The 15,480-nt window shown below is 47.5% G+C and overlaps 1 protein-coding gene across 2 annotated transcripts in view; it reads left to right on the top strand.

Moving 5' to 3' along the window:
- The window catches only part of MYH9 (myosin heavy chain 9), a 247,741-nt gene that overhangs the window by 111,481 nt on the left and 120,780 nt on the right, over positions 1-15,480 (top strand). For both annotated transcript variants that reach the window (XM_073557995.1, XM_073557996.1), the window contains exon 15: positions 5,560-5,674. In XM_073557995.1, the coding sequence (XP_073414096.1) occupies positions 5,560-5,674 (115 nt within the window). The remainder of the gene's footprint in view (positions 1-5,559; positions 5,675-15,480) is intronic.

Raw genomic sequence — 15,480 nt, 5'->3', positions numbered from 1 at the left:
GAACTTTCAGCACAGGATGTGATGTTCGGGGGTCTAGATCCCAGAAAGCGCAGGGCCTTTCCATTAAATGACAAAGTCCAGAGCCTGATAGATAGGGAATGGAAGAGACCTGATAAAAGGGGCTCATTACCACCTGACTTCAAGCGGAGGTACCCGTTCGATGACCCAGTGGTAGACAGATGGGATAAGGCCCCTAAGCTGGAGGCGGCAGTAGCCAAAGCCTCCAAAAAATCCTCCATACCTTTCGACGACATGGCCTCCTTAAAAGACCCGCTGGATAAAAAAGCGGATTCTTTTCTGAAGGGAACATGGGAGATGTCAGCAGGCGCTTTAAGACCAGCGATAGCTGCCACATGTACGGCCAGATCCATGATGGTCTGGCTAGATCAACTGGATTCCCAACTGAAGGACTGAGCCTCAAGAGCATCCATTCGGAAAACTCTACCAATCATCCAAAGTGCGGCGGCTTTTTTGGCTGATGCTTCAGCAGACTCTGCGAGGATGGCGGCTAGGACCGCGAGTTTATCTAACGCAGCTCGAAGGTCCCTCTGGTTAAAATGCTGGCTAGGAGATATCCAGGCCAGGTCACGACTCTGCTCCATTCCGTGTGAGGGGGAATATCTGTTTGGCCCGTCTTGGATGAACTTTTAGAGAAAGCCGGGGATGTTAAAAAGAAGTTCCCCAGTCTGCCGAATCCTTCTTATAGACGTCCCTTTACCAGGAAAGGATATTTCCGTAGAATGCCGTCCATAGATCAGGGCAGATGGGATGATAGAAGGAGAGGTACAGGATTCATGTTCGGAGGAGGGGGGGCGCGCCAGGAAGGTCCAGCACGGGGCACTAAAAAGCCGCCCCAATGACTAGTTGCTCCGGTAGGGGGTTGACTAGCTGCCTTCTACCCAGCCTGGTCCATGATTTCTAGTAGTAACTGGATACTGGGGGTGATAGCGGCGGGTCTACGCCTAGAATTCGGCCGGGTTCCCCAAGATCGATTTAAGGTCACCCCACTTAGGTCTTCCACATCAGAACAAGCTGCCCTGGAGGCCGAGGTGCATGATCTTTGCCGCAAAAGGGTCCTAACTATGGTTCCAGAGGGAGAAAGGGGGAAAGGTTTCTACTCCCCTCTGTTCTTGTTCCGCAAGCCAGACAGCTCCTTTAGGACTATAATAAATCTTAAATCCCTCATCGAATTCCTGGTCATACGCCCGTTTAAGATGGAGACAATTCATCAATAAAAATGCTGTTTCAAAATTGCTTTATGGTGGTGTTAGATTTAAAAGATGCCTACTACCATATACCCATTCATGAAGCTCATCAGTGTTTCCTCAGAGTGGCGGTTCAGTTAGATGTGTCAGTTCAACATTTCCAATATGCGGCCCTCCCCTTTGGGGTGGCAATCGCTCCCCGGGTGTTTACTAAAGTAGTAGCGGAAGTTATGGCCCATCTACGTGAATCAGACATTCTAGTAGTCCCCTACTTAGATGACTTCTTGATTGTAGGGAAAACGGCAAAACATTGTTTGGAATAGCTACAAAGGGCAATGTCTACCCTAGAGCGGTTAGGATGGCTGCTTAACATTAAAAAGGCTCGGTTACAGCCGGTGAGAGTCCAACAATTCTTGGGCCTGATCCTAGATTCTGAGAAACAGGAATGCCGTCTGCCTCCGGAGAAGCTTGTTCGCCTACACTATCAGGTCCTGAACGCTTCCAATAACCCTACCATGTCCCTCAGGAAAGCCATGTGTCTTCTGGGTTCTCTTTCGTCCTGTATCCCGGCTGTCCAGTGGTCCCAGTTTCATTCAAGAACACTACAGGGTGAGGTCTTAAGGCATCAAAGAATCCTTGGGGGTTACCTAGAGGGCCAGCTAACCTTGTCCCGAAACACAAGGGAGTCTCTAGAGTGGTGGCTAGACATGGATAATTTATCCAGAGGGGTTCCCTGGTAGTATGACATATCCCGCATAGTCACCACTGATGCTAGCCCTTCTGGTTGGGGGGCTCATATGGGGGAGCTTCTGGTTCAGGGCCTATGGGAGTGTCATCAGATAGAAATGTCATCTAACCTGAAAGAATTGTCAGCAGTAGAACAGGCAGCTAAGAAGCTAAGAAGCTACTTGTGTATCTACAGGGCCATCATGTGCGAGTGTTCTCTGACAATCAGGTCACCCTGGCTTATATCAACCACCAAGGCGGGACTCGTTCCAAACCCCTGATGAATGTGGCAGAACAGTTGTTCCGGCTAGCAGAGCAACATTTTCTATCTTTAACAGCTCTACACATGAAAGGGAAAGAAAATATCACGGCAGATTTCTTAAGCCGCAATCTGCTAAAGCAAGGAGAATGGTCCCTAAAAACCTCCATCTTCGACCTGATTGTACAAAAATGGGGACAACCAGAGGTAGATCTCTTCGCCACCATGGAAAGCAGAAAATTAAGGCAGTTCTGCTCCCTAAATCCCAGAGAGAACCCCCTGGCGGTAGATGCCTTTCTGATAAAGTGGGACTTCAGGCTAGCATACGCCTTCCCTCCCCTATCACTACTACCCCTGGTGATGAGAAAAATCAGGAGGGACAGAGCGAGGGTTAGTTATCGCTCCATTCTGGCCCAGGAGGGCGTGGTTCTCATGCCTCAGGACCATGTCTCTGTCCGATCCTTGGGTCCTTCTGGACATCCCGGATCTCCTATCCCAGGGCCCAGTCTTTCATCCTCAGGTGGCTGGCCTACATCTGACGGCGTGGAGTTTGAACGGACACTGCTAAAAGAGAGAGGCTTCTCCCCAGACCTGATTAACACCCTACTTAAAAGTAGAAAAATCATTACTACCAAAATCTGTCAGAATTTGGAAGAAATTCCTTCAGAACTCTGGGATAGTTGCTCGGGGTGCTGTGCCTATAAATCAAATCTTGGAGTTTCTTCAGAAAGGTCTGGATATGGGGCTGTCCACTAGTAGCCTTAAAGTACAAGTATCAGCCTTGGGGGCCCTCTTTAGCTGCAACATCGCAGGTAATTACTGGATCAGTAGATTCATTAAGGCAGCAGGCAGATCCAGGCCAATAATGGATAGAGTCATGCCGTGGGACTTAAAACTAGTCCTCACAGCTATGACAGAAGCGCCATTCGAACCCATTTCATCAGCTTCCATAAACTTGTCCCTCAAAGTAGCCTTCCTGGTAGCTCTAACCTCAGCTCGTAGAATAAGCGACATCCAGGCATTATCTAGGCGTCCTCCTTATATACAGTTCAAGAATGATAGGGTAATACTCAGACCTGATCCGGCATACTTGCCTAAGGTAGTTTCTAGCTTACACAGGAAATAGTCCTTCCATCCTTCCTCCCTAATCCAGCTAATGAGAAGGAAGAGAAACTACACACCCTGGATGTTAGGAAATGCCTCATAGAATATCTGGCAGTTACCGATCCCTGGAAAAAAGATAATGCCCTGTTTGTCTCCTATCAAGGCCCTAGGAAAGGTTGTAGAGTATCAAAAAGCACACTAGCCAGGTGGATTAGAGAGGCGATTTCAATAGCATACACCTCAAAAGGCAGGTCGCCACCCGGGAAGCTGAGGGCGCATTCCACCAGAGCCATGGCGACCTCGTGGGCTGAGAGATCAGAAGTCTCCATCGACCAGATATGTAAGATGGCTACTTGGTCCTCTCCGAGCACCTTTTTATAGTCATTATAGGCTAGACTTGGGTGCTTCCGCAGACCTCTCTTTTGGTATAAGGGTGCTGAAGGCTGTAGTCCCTCCCTAAAAAATAGTTATTACTCTCTAATTCTCTCAGGTGGTGCTGTCATGGACGACCGAACAAAGTCTTAGTTACTCACTGGTTAACGGTATTTTTCGGAGTCCATGACAGCACCCGTATATTCCCTCCCTTTAGTTTAAATTTGGGTGTGCACTTCTTCCTCTTATATATACACTGGTAATGAATAGTTGTGTAAAGTATTGTATATAAATTATGCTATTAACCATTGTGGTCCTCTTGTGCTCTGTAATCCAACTGATGCGTGGGAGAGGTGCCACCCTTTTGTATCTGTAGGTTTCCTGTTCCTGAAGGGCGGATCCCCTCTCTCAGGTGGTGCTGTCATGGACTCCGAAAAATACCGTTAACCGGTGAGTAACTAAGTCTTTTTTTTATACGCGTGTATAAAGACAGACGTATGAATGAGGTCTTATGCTATGGACAAGCCCTGGCTCCATCAGCGTGCATTCCAATGGCAGAGCTTGCAATTCTCTCTTCTGGAAAATTTGTAAGTTTAGATGTGGGTCAGAAATCAGCTTACACAAAATCAGGAGTGGAAAAATAAATTAAAAATTCTGGAAAGTGGCCAATATTCCTAGGATTCTGCAGTTCATTTGCGGTGAGGCATGTAGGCCGCAGAAGCCAAACTGCTTAGTTTTTATTTGGACTAACTGCAAAAATAGTTTGCTTCTGTCATGTGAATGATAGCGCAGCAAACACTGCCTCTGATCAGCAGTGAAAAGTTTACCTCTAGTCACTGGTGTTGGCTGATGGAACTACTACTGATAGCAGCCTACACCTGCTGCCGTTAGTGACAGCGAGAGCAGGTATGGCTGATAAAAGTATTCATCAGCCGGCTCTTGCGCTCTAAATAAATTTTTTTTTTAAAAAGTTGCTTCTCCTGTAATTGTGATAACCAGCCACGCAAAACTGACTGCTGCAGGTTGCTCCTCAGCTGGCAGCATTAACAAGGCTAGTTATCAAGAATAGAGGGGTTCCCACACTGTATTTAATTATGCTAATATTTTTTTTAAAAACTGCGACCCGGTCAGGATCGCTGGTGCATCGCTAAATGATCGCTAGTGAGCTTTCATACAGAAAGATCTCTCAGCGATGCAGCAGCGACGCAGCGCACGATACTCACCTTTCACACACAGCGATCCTGACGTCCTCCCGCCCGCCTCCACGCGTCGCTCGTCACAGCAGGAAGTCTCAGCAGGAAGCGCCCGACGAGAAATGGAGCCGGACATTCTCGCGCGATCAACGATGGACAGCGGGGGAGCCGGTCGTTGGTAAGTACAAAACCAGTGACGTTTTAGCGATATTGCTAGCGATATCGCTTAGTGTAAAACCCCCTTTAGGAGTCCATGCCTGAACAATAGGTGTTCAGTACAGACCCCAACCTTTATGGTTTGCGTTCGCCCACTTCTACTCTTGATTCATCCTCAGATCCGTTGCTTACAGCATAGGGGTATCTTAACATTCTGCTGCCCACATCATTTAAACATTGGCGATGTCCATAGCACACAGGCTGGCTGTCATGTGGGCAGTCATATGACCCTCCTTATTGGCTCCGTCCTGAGGAGATTCTTTTTGCCATTTATGTACGTGTTCACTGAAAGTTTCAGTGCCTGTATAGAAGAGGATGGAGTCTCACTTTCTTGGTTGAACCTTGGCCACCTGAGGACCTTTCTAAAAATGGAGGCGTTTTAAGCAATGGTGGTTTCATGATTGCTTATGTTAAAACACAAGGGCGTTTTACGAACTTTACTTTCAAGCAAAGAACCCTCTAATTGTTTTTCTATTCTCTATAGGTTGATTACAAAGCTGATGAGTGGCTTATGAAGAATATGGACCCACTTAATGATAATATTGCCACATTGCTGAATCAGTCATCTGATAAATTTGCATCAGAACTTTGGAAAGATGGTGAGAAGTAATTCCAAGTCTGCTCTTAATGTTATTCCCTCCCCCACCCCTTCACCTGAATATAAAGTGATTGTCACTGTTGTCATTTTCCAGGTGTTAACACTAAAAGCAGCGTGGGTGTAACAATTCCTTTTGATACGCTTTGTTCACTCTGATCTTCTGTTTGTAGCTTCTATCTTTCCAACCTTATAATTTCTCCTTTCCGTTAGATCTACAGAAATGGCACTTATCTTGAGGTGATTGAAAGTAGCAGGTATTGTTGTGCATGGCGTGGCTATTCACCTGCCTGTCTGTTTGGTGTCCTTCACAATCATTAAACACCAGTCCTGACGTCTAGTTCATCTCTAAGCACCATTATGGAATTCTGACAATGGATTAGCTTATTAAATGCACTATTGGATAGAACTGCTGGTTAATTTACCTGTACTTATTTTATTTTTTGATCATCCATATTATAAACAAAGACTCACTTAGAAAAGCTTTTGTCATTTATACTTATGTAGATTATTGATGAAATTCACAGATCCGTTTACCCTAACATTTTATAGTGTGGATGAAATTTGTTAAATATTCACTTACAGTGCTGCCATTATAATGCCCAATGGATTTCTGCCCTCAGATTGTCAGTAAAATTACTAACCTTAGCCAGTATCAGAGTATGCTCCTAGGATGTGAAAACGTGACTTAAAATCTGCATAGTGTGGTTTTCACATGTGGCAGCATTTTTTGTGCTTTAAGATTTGTGCAGTTCAGTAAAAATTCCAGGAGGGGCAGGGTTTTCATAGTTTCTGGTACTGGAAGGGGGTTCGTCTTGTATCTGAGCACCTCATTGACCTGTTAAATTGACATCACTTCTTACAAATAATGCCTTGTTGAGTGAGTGTTTTTTTTTTTTTTGTTTTTTTTTAATGCCCTCTAAAGTTTTTTTCACTGTGCATTTTTCCAAACGACAATTTTCATACTACCAAGGGGTCAAAAAATTGTTTTTGTACTAGGGGTAAAGCATGAGCATCGGTATCACAGTAGAATATATTTAATCACCAAATTCACTTTGCATGGGTTTTTTCCTTATTGTGTGTTTTTTTTATTTTTTTTTTTGTTTTTTTTTAACTAGCTTGTTTTATAACCTTGTACAACATTGCTACGGTTGGTTTAGTGCAGTGTTTCCCAAATCCCGTCCTCACTTCCCCCAACATATGTTTTCTGGATTTCCTTATTGCGCAGGTGAGAGAACATGTGTCAGTTTCTGATGCTTAATTCCATCACCTGTGCAATACTAAGGAAACCCTGAAAACATCCATTCTTTCTAAAACACTGAAATTATAGCTATTGAACATAGTGTGAACTTTTTGCCCAATGCTGTATTGACTTGAGATATTTGAGACTTTTTATATTGAACTGTACTCGCAATGTAATAGTGGCTGCAGAGTGGAATAAAACATCAACATTTCTGCTCTGTTGCAGAGATATTGACTATAAGGCTAAGTGCACACATAGCAGAAAATTTCTGCTGAAAAACCTGACTCCCTTCACAGAAACCGCGTGTTTTCTGCATGTTTTCCACGCGGTTTTTGCACAAAAAATGCGCGGTTTGTGTTTTCAGCGCATTTTCAGGACGCATGGAAATAGCCAGAAATGCGGAAAAATCCACGAAATTAATGAGCATGCTGCGGTTTTTTCGCGGTAAACGCATCAGTATGTGCAAAATGCATAGAAATGAATGAAGCTTATTTTTAGCGGTTTTATTGGAAAATCCGCTAAAACCACCATGGTTACTTACCGGTAGCCGGTTTTTCCGGAACCCATGACTGCACCACCTGAGAGAGGGATCCACCCCGCCAGGACAGGAACCTACTGAGACATAAGGGGTGGCACCTCTCCCCCGCTTCAGTTGGGTTACAGAGCACTGAGAGGACTTCCCGGTTAGTTACATGTTTAATCCAACACCACAACACTCAAAAAACACCCTTCTAATTGTGCACACCCATATGGTGAAAAGGGGGGGGAATATACGGGTGCTGTCATGGGTTCCGGAAAAACCGGCTACCGGTAAGTAACCATGGTGGTTTTCCCTTCACCCATGATAGCACCACCTGAGAGATTTATGGAGATTCGAAACACCTTAGGGAGGGACCACCGCTTGCAGCACCCTTCTACCGAAGGTTAAGTCAGCAGAGGAGGATAGATTCAACCTATAGTGCTTAAAGAAGGTTGAAGGTGAGGCCCAGGTAGCGGCCTTACAAATCTGTTCGATCGATACCTCTGCTTTTTCAGCCCAGGAGGTCGCCACGGCTCTGGTGGAATGAGCCTTGATGCCGTCAGGAATCGGGATACCACTAGCTGAGGAGGCTACACTAAAGGCCTCCCTAATCCATCTAGCAATAGTCCCTTTTGAAACCCCATAGCCTTTCCTGGCACCCTGAAAAGCTACGAATAGGGACTGGGACCTCCTCCACTGGCTAGTCAGATATGTATTCTACAAGAGCTCTCTTAACATCTAGATTATGGAACTTTTCCTCCCCCAGATTTTTTGGGTTCTCGCAGAAAGATGGAAGGACAATTTCCTGACCCCGATGGAAATCTGATGCTACTTTGGGCAAATAAGCGGGGTCTGTTCTTAACACTACCCTATCCTGAAAGACTTGCGTATAAGGTGGATTTACTGAGAGAGCCTGTAAGTCGCTTATCCTGCGGGCTGACGTGAGGGCCACTAACAGGATTGTTTTTAGGGTCTGAAACTTTAGGGGTAGCTGATGTAATGGCTCATACGGATCTTTTGTAAGGGCTTCTAGCACTAGGTTTAAATCCCAGGGGGCTATCCGGGGTATTGGGATAGGCCTAGCTCTATGGCAGGATTTAATAAATCTGGCTACCCACCTATTTGATGCCAATTTGCAGTTGTAGAGCGCCCCTAGTGCAGACACCTGAACTTTAAGTGTGTTCACTGCTAACCCCATCTGCAACCCTGATTGTAAGAACTCCAGGATGGCATTAATCGGGGGTTCTTTCCCCAACGGCCTACCTAAGAACTGCAGGAACTTATTCCATGTTCTGCCATAGATGTTAGTCGTCACTGGTTTCCTTCTCTTTAGCAGGGTGGCCACCAACCCGGGGGAGAACCCTCTATCCGTTAAAAGCGACCTTTCAAATTCCACGCTGACCAGAGCGTGGAATATTGGACTTTGAGCTAGTAGGTCCGGGATTTCTGGCAGAACCCAAGGATTGGAGAGGGACATCCTTCGTAGCAGAGCAAACCAGGGCCTTTTTGGCCAAAATGGAGTTATTAGAATCACCCGTTTCTGATTTTTCTGACAACTGTTGGGATCAGAGCCACTGGGGGGGAACGCATAAGCTAGCCTGAAGTTCCACTGGATGTGCAACGAGTCCACTGCCCATGGTTTTTCTCTCGGGTTTAGAGAGCAGAACCTTTCTGTTTGCCTGTTGTATTTGTTGGCAAAGAGGTCTATCACCGGTTTCCCCCAAAGCTGAGTTATTTTTTGAAAAATGGACCGGTTTAGCGCCCATTCCCCCTGCTTCAGAGTATTGTGACTCTGTTAAGATTATATCTGACGTCTGTCTGTCCCACAGTATTCCCAAGGTCAGATTTGTCTCGTCCAGCCACCAATTGAGAGAGTCTCTGGTTTTTAAGGAAAGCTCCAGCTTTCCTTCTAAATGCCCTCTTGGCGATCTTTGTGCTGTTAGTATCTCACACTGGAGTTGCCGGGTGTGAAACTGAGCCCACCTGACCGCCGGAATACAGGATGTTAGGGTACCTAGCAGAGACATTGCTTTTCTTAATGTCATACGTGGTTGGTTTTGGCCCGTCAAGGCCAGATTTTGCACCTTTTCTATTTTGGACTCTGGGAGCAGACACTCTTGCCTTTCTGAGTCTAGTATAAATCCTAGGAAGGTCTGTTTTAGGGGTTGCAATTTTGATTTTTTGAAATTGACTATCCACCCTAATTCCTGCAAGGTGTTGATCACCCGGGTCAACTGCGCTGTACAGTGGTCCTCTGAGCTGCCCACTATAAGAAAATCGTCCAGGTATGGTATTATGACCGTGTCGTGAATCCGGAGAAAGGCTGTCACTTCCGCTATGACCTTGGTGAAAACTCTCGGGGCTATAGATATGCCAAACGGAAGAGCTCTGAACTGAAAGTGCCTTAGTATACCTTGAATATAAAGTGCCACCCTCAAGTATTTCTGGTAATCTGGGTGGATAGGGATGTGATAATACGCATCCTTTAAATCGACTACGGCCATGAAGTAATCTTGGTGTAGCAGCTTCACCACTGGAATACTGGTGTCACTGTGGCGACTTCTTTGAGGTGGAGGTGCCTCCACCAAACATAAACCCCAATTTTTTTTTTTTTTTTTTTTTTTATATCCTCCCATCTTCTCCTGTCAGCAGGAGGACGCCCCCTATTGAATCCCCCCCCTCCGAAAGGGCTGTCTCCTCTGATCCATAGGGAATCTCGGGAAGCCTTTTTTCTTATCGCCTGCTTTCTCCAGTATATCGTCCCAAGTTCTTGCCGAACAGGAATCGACCATCGCAGGGGAGAGAGCATAATTTGGCCTTGGACTGAAGGTCACCCGGACAGCCCTTAAGCCATAACGCGCGTCTAGAAGCATTTGATAGTGACGCTGCCCTGGCTGTCATCCGCATAGAGTCCACCGAGGTATCGGCCAAAAAAGCTGCTGCCCCGTGCAAGAGATACATCTCCGATAAGATTTTCTTTCTTGGGACCCTTGAAGCCAGCTTTTCTTCTAACTGCTGCAGCCAGATCATGAGGGAGCGTGCCGTGCAAGTGCTCGCTATCGCCGGTTTTAGTCGTCCTGCTGTCGCTTCCCATGCGTGCCTCAAATATGAGTCCGCCTTCTTGTCTAGCGGGTCTATAAGAACCACTGCGTCTTCCAGGGTCAGGGCCGACCTTTTGGAGGACCTGCACACTGCTGCATCTATTTTGGGGATTTTGTCCCATATCTCCGCATCCTTATGATCAAAGGGATATAGTCTCTTAGAGGTGGATGGAAGGGCCCCCGATTTTTCAGGCTTTTTCCACTCTTTCTCAATAAGTGCCTGGATTTTCTCGTTTACTGGAAAATTTCGTTTTTTCCCTTCACCCATGACAGCACCACATGAGAGAGGGATCCGCCCCGCCAGGACAGGAACCTACTGAGACATAAGGGGCGGCACCTCTCCCCCGCTTCAGTTGGGTTCCTGTCCTGGAAGGAATCCCACTGTGGCGGTGCCTGTCATGGGCGAAGAGAAAGAAGACCCAGGCCCGTCCCGGCGCGGGAAGAACAGGTAGCTTACCTGTAGCGCCGGCCGTCGGGTCCTGGAAGCGCAGTCCCTGGGGCTCCGGGTTCGTGCGGGCGTGGATGGGATCCTGGTGGCTCCGGGAAGCCCCCACCGCGCCGCCCTCCCCTCGCGCACGCCGCATCTCGATCCCCGTGGCAGGGGAGAGACGCTGGCGTCTTCCGGCCGCTGACGTCAGCGGCGCTTGGAATGCTGGGTGCGCCGGCTGACGTCAGCAGAAGGCGACGGTGTAATGGCGCCGGGTGCGACGCCGGCCGGCTTTCTGAAGCGCTGGGCCGGCGGTCGCAGGGGGGAGGGGAGGAAGACGCTCACCAGGCGGAGGCATGCAAATTAAAAGGGGAAGACAGCGGTAGATCGGCGGTGCAAGATGGAGTCCGAGCAGGAACGTTCAGCGTCCCTGCCTCCCTCACAGCCCTCTGGCAGAAAGCATGGAAGCCATTCAAGCAGCAGTCGCCCCAGCCGCAGGTCGGGGCACTCCTCAAGGTCCAAAGAGCGCGGGTCAGGTGCTCCGACGCAGCTTCCAAATCCGGTACCCTTGATTACGGGTGGTGAGTGATCTTCGTGAATGTCAGCAGTATATTAATAGGGGGTTTTTCTATTGTATGCTTCACCCTGTAGGAAAGGCCCAGAAAAGCAGGAAGCAAGAAGAACAATAGGGATTGTGCTATATGTAAATCTCCCCTAGCAAGAGACTGGCAAAAAGATCTCTGTGCTTCGTGCATTCAGCGAACTATGGCGGAGGAAGCGCCTAGTTTCGCAGCCAATCTAATATCTGCCCTCAGGTCAGAAATGGAAGGCTCAATTAAGTCCTTATTGAAAAAAGGGAAAAAAAGCAGGAAGGATTTCCCTAGTTCCCCCTCAGATTCCGCATCAGTATCATCTCAGGCGGAAAAATCATCCTCCTCAGACTCCTCAGATAGTGACACAGGGGGTAAGCCATGTTTCCCTGTAGAAGATACAGATGCCCTCCTAAAGGCCATTAGAACCACAATGGGCCTACAGGAAGAAAGGGCGGCCAAAACCCTAGAGGACGTCATGTTTGGGGGGCTTCAGGAGAGGAAAAAACGAACCTTTCCAGTAAACGCGAAAATCCAGGCGCTTATTGAGAAGGAGTGGAAAAAGCCTGAAAAATCGGGGGCCCTTCCATCCGCTTCTAAGAGGCGATACCCCTTTGAATACAAGGATACGGAAATATGGGACAAAGTCCCAAAAATAGATGCAGCGGTGTCCAGGTCTTCCAAAAGGTCGGCCCTGCCCTTGGAAGACGCAGGGGTTCTTAGAGACCCGCTAGACAAAAAAGCGGACTCATATTTGAGGCACGCATGGGAAGCAACAGCAGGAGGTCTTAAGCCGGCGATAGCGGGCACCTGCACGGCACGCTCCCTCATGATCTGGCTGCAGCAGTTAGAAGAGAAGCTGGCGTCAAGGGTCCCAAGAGAGAAGATCTTATCAGACATGTATCTCTTGCACGGGGCAGCGGCTTTTCTGGCAGATACCTCGGCGGACTCTATGCGATTAACAGCCAGAGCAGCGTCACTATCAAATGCTGCTAGACGCGCGTTATGGCTTAAAGGCTGTCCGGGTGACCTTCAGTCCAAGGCCAAATTGTGCTCTCTCCCCTGCGATGGCCGATTCCTGTTCGGCAAAAACTTGGACGATATTCTGGAGAAAGCAGGCGATAAGAAAAAAGGCTTCCCCAGATTCCCTATGGATCAGAGGAGACAGCCCTTTCGGAGGGGAAGATTCAATAGAGGACGTCCTCCCGCTGACAGGAGAAGATGGGAGGATAAAAAGAAGAAAGAATCAGGGTTTATGTTTGGTGGAGGCACCTCCACCTCCAAAAAGTCACCACAGTGACGCCAGTATTCCAGTAGGAGCGAGATTGGCACTCTTTTTCCAGGCCTGGGAAAAGATCTCCTCCAACACCTGGATTCTGAGCATCCTAAAAGAAGGCCTGAAAATCCCCTTTATTCGTCAGCCAAAATCCGTGGTCGTCATCACACCTATCAGGAAGATGACCGAAGAACAACTGGCCTTAGAAACAGAAATCCTGAGCCTGATAGACAAGCGGGTACTGTCCGAGGTGCCACGCTTACAGGAAGGAAAGGGGTTTTATTCGCCCCTTTTCCTAATAAAAAAACCGGATCAGTCATTCAGGACAATCATAAATCTCAGACGCCTCAATCTATGGATAAAGAACCCGACCTTCAAGATGGAATCAGTAACTACGGCAGTGAAGCTGCTACATCAAGATTGCTTCATGGCCGTAGTCGATTTAAAGGATGCGTATTACCACATCCCTATCCATCCAGATTACCAGAAATACCTGAGGGTAGCGCTTTATATTCAGGGCACACTAAGGCACTTTCAGTTCAGGGCTCTTCCGTTTGGCATATCCATAGCCCCGAGGGTCTTCACCAAGGTCATAGCGGAAGTGACAGCCTTTCTCCGGATTCACGATACGGTCATAATACCATACCTGGACGATTTTCTTATAGTGGGCAGTTCAGAGGACCACTGTACAGCACAGCTGACTCAGGTGATCAACACCTTGCAAGAGTTAGGGTGGATAGTCAATTTCAAAAAATCAAGATTACAACCCCTAAAGAAACAGACCTTCCTAGGATTTATACTGGACTCAAAGGCAAGAGTGTCTGCTCCCAGAGTCCAAGATAGAGAAGGTGCAAAATCTGGCCTTGGCGGGCCGAAACCAACCATGTATGACATTAAGAAAAGCAATGTCCCTGCTAGGTACCCTAACATCCTGTATTCCGGCGGTCAGGTGGGCTCAGTTTCACACCCGGCAACTCCAGAGGGAGATACTAAGAGCACAAAGATCGCTAAGAGGGCGTTTGGAAGGAAAGCTGGAGCTTTCCTTAAAAACCAGAGACTCTCTCAACTGGTGGTTGAACGAGACAAATCTGACCTTAGGAATACCATGGGACAGACAGGTGACAGATATAATTTTAACAGATGCAAGCTCCTTGGGGTGGGGGGCACACCTAAGGGGCCTCATAGGTCAGGGTTCCTGGACACCTCAAGAAAGGAAGGCATCCTCCAACCTGAGAGAACTGTGGGCAGTGGGCAAGGCCCTAAGCCACTTCATTCCGCTACTCCAGGGTCGAGATGTAGGCATCATGTCAGACAACAAGGTAGCAGTGGCATACATCAACCACCAAGGAGGGACAAGATCACACTCCTTAATGGAAGCAGCAACAAACATTCTGAGCAGGGCAGAGGATCACCTACACTCCGTGACAGCCCTACACATAAAAGGGGCAGAAAACATAGAGGCAGATTTCCTGAGTCGCAATACCCTGAGGCAAGGAGAATGGGCACTAAACCGATCCATTTTTCAAAAGTTAATTCAGCTTTGGGGGGAACCGGTGATAGACCTCTTTGCAAACAAGCACAACAGGCAAACAGAAAGGTTCTGCTCTCTAAACCCAAGGGAAAACCCATGGGCAGTGGACTCATTGCACATCCAGTGGAACTTCAGACTGGCTTACGCGTTCCCCCCAGTAGCTCTGATCCCGACTGTGGTAAGAAAAATCAGAAACGATCAAGCCAGGGTGATTCTAATAGCTCCATTTTGGCCAAAAAGGCCCTGGTTCGCTCTGCTACGGAAGATGTCCCTCTCCGATCCTTGGGTTCTGCCAGAAATCCCGGACCTACTAGTTCAGGGTCCAATATTACACGCTCAGGTCAAAGGATTCCATCTGACGGCGTGGAATTTGAAAGGTCGCTTTTAATAGATAGGGGGTTCTCCCCTGGGCTGGTGGCCACTCTGCAAAAAAGCAGGAAACCGGTGACTACTAACATCTACGGCAGAACATGGGATAAGTTCCTACAGTTCTTGGGTAAGCCGTTGGGGAAAGAACCTCCGATTAGTGACATCCTAGAGTTCTTACAATCTGGGTTGCAGATGGGGTTAGCAGTAAACACACTTAAGGTTCAGGTGTCGGCACTAGGGGCGCTCTACAATTGCAAACTGGCATCAGATAGGTGGATAGCCAGATTTATTAAATCCTGCCATAGAGCTAGACCTATTCCAATACCTAGAATAGCCCCCTGGGATTTAAACCTGGTGTTAGAAGCCCTTACAAAAGAACCGTATGAGCCATTACATCAGCTACCCCTAAAGTTTTTGACCCTAAAAACGATCCTGTTAGTAGCCCTCACATCAGCCCGCAGGATAAGCGACTTACAGGCTCTCTCAGTAAATCCTCCTTATACGCAAGTCTTTCAGGATAGGGTAGTGTTAAGAACAGACCCCAGTTATCTGCCCAAGGTAGCATCAGATTTCCATCGGGGTCAGGAAATTGTTCTTCCATCCTTTTGCGAAAATCCAAAAAATCTGGGGGAGGAAAAATTCCATAGTCTGGATGTTAAAAGAGCTCTTGTAGAATATATATCTGCCACTAGCCAGTGGAGGAGGTCACAGTCCCTATTCGTAGCTTTTCAGGGTGCCAGGAAAGGCTATGGG

This window comes from Dendrobates tinctorius, unplaced genomic scaffold (assembly GCF_039654945.1).
Source record: "Dendrobates tinctorius isolate UK_male_01 unplaced genomic scaffold, ASM3965494v1 ptg000012l, whole genome shotgun sequence".
Lineage (NCBI taxonomy): Eukaryota > Metazoa > Chordata > Amphibia > Anura > Dendrobatidae > Dendrobates > Dendrobates tinctorius.
Note: the sequence above shows the minus strand (reverse complement) of the source record. Positions and strands in the feature narration are given on the sequence as shown.